Source organism: Gastrolobium bilobum, unplaced genomic scaffold (genome assembly GCF_033153095.1).
Source record: "Gastrolobium bilobum isolate Gb01-03AN ecotype WA unplaced genomic scaffold, APGP_CSIRO_Gbil_v1 utg9634, whole genome shotgun sequence".
Classification (NCBI taxonomy): Eukaryota; Viridiplantae; Streptophyta; class Magnoliopsida; order Fabales; family Fabaceae; genus Gastrolobium; species Gastrolobium bilobum.
This window is the reverse complement of record NW_026897818.1, coordinates 24,085-29,606: the sequence shown is the minus strand read 5'-3', so window position 1 is coordinate 29,606 and position 5,522 is coordinate 24,085. Positions and strand designations below refer to the sequence as shown.

General features: G+C 34.1%; 1 protein-coding gene across 1 annotated transcript; it reads left to right on the top strand.

The window, feature by feature from the left end:
• Positions 1-811: 811 nt before the first annotated feature.
• Positions 812-5,253, top strand: LOC133310577 (protein MODIFIED TRANSPORT TO THE VACUOLE 1). The gene is made up of 5 exons (XM_061511528.1): positions 812-1,222; positions 1,723-2,469; positions 2,898-3,053; positions 3,376-4,320; positions 4,926-5,253. Exons 1-5 carry the CDS (start codon positions 1,016-1,018, stop codon positions 4,965-4,967), a joined length of 2,097 nt encoding a protein of 698 aa, XP_061367512.1. The 5' UTR covers positions 812-1,015; the 3' UTR covers positions 4,968-5,253.
• Positions 5,254-5,522: the final 269 nt, after the last annotated feature.

Here is a 5,522-nt window from a genome sequence, read left to right as displayed (position 1 = left end):
GAATAAAAACTTCTCACGTGAAAAAATGCAACCCCTGTTACATTATATAATTGGGGTAGGATATTGTAATAATTAATTAGAGTTATTATTAATGTTACTACTAATTAATTTTATCATTAAATCGATTATGTTGATCCAACAGTTATATTTATTTCTATCTTTGTATGGTTATAATTTCTCATATTTTACGTAAAAACATTAAATATAAGAAATAATAACCATACAAAAGTGAAAATAAATATAAAGTATGAGAAATTATAACCATATAAAAATGAAAATAAATATAACTGTTGGATCAATATAATCGATCTAACAGTGAAATCGATTGGTAGTAACATTGATAGTAATCCTAATTGGTTGATACAATATCCTTCCCTTAATAATTATACAAATGATAGATTAAAATCAGATATTATTTAATAAGAGTTGTGTATACACATTAATTTTTTTTATATTTAATAAAAGAACAAAGTTATACTTATCATCTATTTTCATTTATAATTTCTTACAATTATATCTTAACAGTTGATTTTCGTCAATCAACTATTATTATTTTTTATTTTTGCAAAATCAACAATAAGATATGATTATAAGATGTTGTAAACAAAAATAAGTTGTAAGTATAATCATTTTGATAAAAAATATATTATGGGATCCGTAGATCCTTGAAAATATTAAATATTTTTCAACTCGTGTATAAATTTTTCTGACAGTATTATCATAATATGTATGAATTTTTTGTGGGGACAATATGATAGTCTTTATTATGTGTGTTTTTTTACACAGAGGAAAATATGCTAACGTGCACCGCGAGCGCACTGGAGGCATGTCTGCTCCTTCATCCTGATATTTGTTGCCACAAATCCCAAATCTCAAAATTCTGTGTTTTCGAATCCTAATAATCCTTTTGAGGCACGTTTCTGATTCGATTAACCACAGAAAAATTTGCGATTTTTGAAACTCCTGATTAGGGTGGGTTTCATTGTTTTGTTGGGTTGTGATTTGGGGAGAAAAAATGGAATCGAGTCGAAGAGCGGTGGAATCGTACTGGAGGTCGCGGTTGATCGATTCAGCTACGTCCGATGAAGATAAAGTCACACCGGTTTACAAATTGGATGAAGTCTGCGAGCTTTTGCGATCTTCGCATGCTAGTATTGTGAAGGAGGTCTCAGATTTTGTCTTGAAACGTTTGGAGCATAAGAGCCCAATCGTAAAACAGAAGGTACAATTAACAATTGTTGTTTTTGGTTTATGTTTCCTTCATGGAATTGGATGAGCTGGATCTGGGTGGATCAAAGTTTTGATTTTTGATTTTTGTTTTTTTTAGGGGTAGTTTTGGTAGTTTTTGAAATAGGATAAAAGAGATAGTTGGAATCAGCTTTGAGTAACGTGATTTTGATAATGCATACTTTTCTATCTTTAGTGCAATCCAGTGTTGCATTGATTTGTGAGGAAAGAGTTATCTGTCTTTATATGTTTCTGACACTGGAATGGAGTTATCCTCTAAGAACACTACCTTCCAACCTAAATTGAATTGTTGTACTTGTCCTTGAATTTGCATGATTTATTTATAACTTTAATCACACATCCTTTATTATTATACGGTAGAAAATTGGAAGTGGGGAAGTATAAAAAGGATTATACTGTATTTCAGGTTCATATATCATTTGTCTAAACTCGTTTTGCTCTGTTCCTTTTTCTTTTTTTTTTGAATGTTGGCAGGCTTTAAGATTGATAAAATATGCGGTTGGAAAGTCTGGTGTAGAGTTCAGAAGGGAAATGCAAAGACATTCAGTTGCAGTTCGTCAGTTGTTTCACTACAAGGGACAGTTGGATCCTTTGAAAGGTGATGCTCTAAATAAGGCTGTGAGAGACACTGCTCATGAGGCTATTTCTGCCATCTTTTCAGAAGACAATAAGCCAGCACCTGCTGAAGATGTAACCAGGCGGATACAAGGGTTTGGAAATACAAACTTTGAAGCACCGTCGGAAGAAAAGAAATCTTTTATTAGTGAAGTAGTTGGTATTGGAAGTGCATCAATTAAGCAAGGACTTAATAGCTTAACGCAGGGACATTCACTGAAGAAGAATGAAACTGGAAGCTACAAGAGTCCAAATCTTCGAAGGTCATTGACCATTGAAACAGAACATAACGACAGATATGAACCAGTTGCGTATCAAAACGAAAGTCAGAGTAGTTTTGGACTTCCGAGGAATCAATCTAGTGGTCCTTGGAATCAGGATTCAAGAGCACCTAAGATGGAAATATCAAATGGGGAATCTGGTTCAAGTTATTCAGAGAGTAAGACAAGAGAGGATAGGTTGCTGGAGACAATTGTAACTTCAGGAGGTGTTCGCCTACAACCCACTCGAGATGCCATTCAAGTTTTCCTAACAGAGGCTGCAAAGTTGGATGCCCTGGCTTTATGTCATGCCCTTGAACAAAGGCTCCAGTCTCCAATTTGGCAGGCATGTCTGTTATGTTGATGTTTCTGCAAAAATATAAATTCTCGCATGAAAATCCATATGAATAATTCAAACTTCCACTTTTTTATTTAAATGAGTTTTTAAATTTTGTAGATTAACTTTCATTTTCTGGTGGAACTTAAACATCTTTTCTGGTGGAAAAACATTTTAATTTTGAATGAGTTTTATATGCATTTTAATGTAAGCATGTATATCCTTTTTTTCCCCCATAGTATTATTAGACCTTGCAATCTTGCATGCGTCAGTGCACATACAAGTGAAGACCTTGAATAGTGCATTGTTAATTATCATTTTTGTTAAATGGTTTCATATTGCATATATTATAATGCAATGTCATATAAAGAATTCTTAAAAGGTCCTGCTGCATTACTTTTTTTTTTTTTAATTTCTTACGAGAATAATATTTTCAGGTTCGCATGAAAGCTATTTGTGTCCTTGATTCCATCCTTAGGAAGAAGGATGATGATCATTTTTCATGTATGGCATCTTACTTCACTGAAAATAAAGATGTGGTGCTGAGATGTTCTGAATCTCCCCAGGCTTCTTTGAGGGAAAAGGCTATCAAGGTACCCCTTTAATCAATCTGAATGAATAAGTACTACATTAAAATTTCATCTACTCATTCATTTTCACATTTTAAACTTATTTCAATCCAGTTTTAATGTGAATAAGTTACCTCGTGCTGCAGTAATGAAAATGCCGGTGAGCTAGGAAGTGGAAAAATTGGTCATTTAGAGTCCATAAGTTGGCAATATATATCACTAGTTTGTATTAAACTTTCGATTATATATTTTATGTGATAAGGTTAGACTGCTTAGTAATGTCAGCCCAATAAGTTTAAGAGAAACTTTTGTAATTTAATTTAGCACTTGGCCCCTTGATGGACAGGTACTTGGTCTACTAGGCGGAGGCCAGCCAAACAGCTCTGCTATTAATTCAGAGAAGGCTGTGAAGACAGAGAGTGCTACAGTTTCTGAGTTGCCTGACTTGATAGACACTGGTGATTCAAATGATTATGACATAATGGACAACACTACAAAGAGTACAAATGATGAAAATATAGCAAATTTGACATCATCCACTCCTCTGGTTGATGATTTATTTGGAGATTTTAGTGGCTCTATTGGAGCTCGTCATGAACTGAAAAATGATGATGACCCATTTGCTGATGTATCATTTCATACAGGCGAGAACAAAGAACATGCAGATGATCTCTTTTCAGGGATGACAATTGGCGGTGATAAACAGGGTGATCATGAGAATCAAAGGCAGGGGAACAGAAGTGATCCTCAATTTGTTGACATTTTTGCTTCCAATTCTGAGCAAGGAAACCATAAAGAGGTTGTTAGTGATTTGATGGCCGGTTTGTCAATGGATGAAAATACCTCAAGTACGAAGCAGAAGGGAGCATCTCCTGCCATGCAATCTGAATCTTTATTTTCAGGTTTAAATAATCACATCCCTGACAATGATTTAGGTGGCATGTTGGGCTCTCAGCCAGTTGGGTTCAATGTAAATCCCATGTTTCCTACTGGTCATCTGCCTTATAATATACAGCCTGGTATTATGTTGAACCAATCGTATTCTTCTCAGCCTCTTAATTATGGTGCCATGGGGACTCTCTTGGCTCAGCAGCAATTCCTGGCAACAATGGCTAATTTCCAACAACTTAGTAATGCCAACATGCGAGATGATGGTGTTGCTCACATTGCTGGACCCAATGGACGAACAGCTTTGCCAGACATATTTCAACCAAATTTTTCAACTCAAACTCCGAGCTCCATGATCAACAGTTCAAAGAAAGAAGAAACTAAAGCATTTGATTTTATCTCGGTAAGTCTGGGTGAAATACTTTATGCATATACCTTCATTGATTTATTTTTTTGTTAATGGTCTGTTAGAATTTACTGCTTTGTGAAATACAAATTTGTGCGGTGTTAATTTTTGCCACTTGAATGAAATTAAATCATTTCAAATGTGATTTATCTTCAGAAACAAGCCACTTGGTGTTACAGACCATTTATGGAACATAGGCCTGAAAGTCTGAAACGAGAATTTCATAATTGAACATCTAGAAACCAAAAGTCAACATGAATAATTTACTTTGTTAGGTCATGGTTTACACTCCAAGCTTGCATTTTCCTTCATGGGTGATGCATATTCCTGTTCAGGGCAAAACATACTATAATTGGTTTGATAAACTGGATTACTATGTTGTCACTAGTCCTCGGTCCCCCATGCTATGCATGGGACAGGGGGGTAATTTTTAATATTTAATACATAAAGTTAGAAAATAAAAATAAAAAATCAGTGAGCTTTGGGTGGAATTGAAATTTATGAGGTGATGACAAGTTTGGTTTATTGGCTTGCTTCATTTTATAGATTACTTTGTCTAGCTTTTGGTGGATTGACTTGATCACATTGTTTCATGCTTGTAGGACCATCTTGCTTCTGCTCGTGATTCAAGGAGAATGATTTGAAATTTAGATCTTGTGCTTTTATGGAGGATATTTATGGTGTTATTAATAGATCAAACGGTTAATAGTTTTCTTTCCTGAGCAAAAAGTTGATTTTCTCTTACCATGATGTAGCATTATAGGGATATTCTACATGTCCATGTTGACAAAATAATAAAATATGAAAACATTTTGGACATGGAAAGAGAGGTTCAAAATGGTTGCTAGTTCTCGATATTTTGGATAGAATTTAGGATGAGAATGTTGTGCAGTGTTTTTATTTTCCTGACTCCTGAGTATGTTTTGTATGTAGTGAATAGTTGAGATTTCGCTACTGTAATTCAGGTGCTAAGAAAATCACTAGTTTCTCATGATCTTGTGCGTTGAAAGAGTATTTGTCTTAATATATATTTATTTCTAGGGAATAACATCTGTCATTTTAAAGGATATAAACTTATATCATTTTAGATCCTAACCGTTGATTTCCGTTCATCAACGGTTATAATTTATTGGACAAAATTATTAATTAATTAATAATAAATTTGGCCCATTAAGTTTGACCAAATAGATTATAACCGT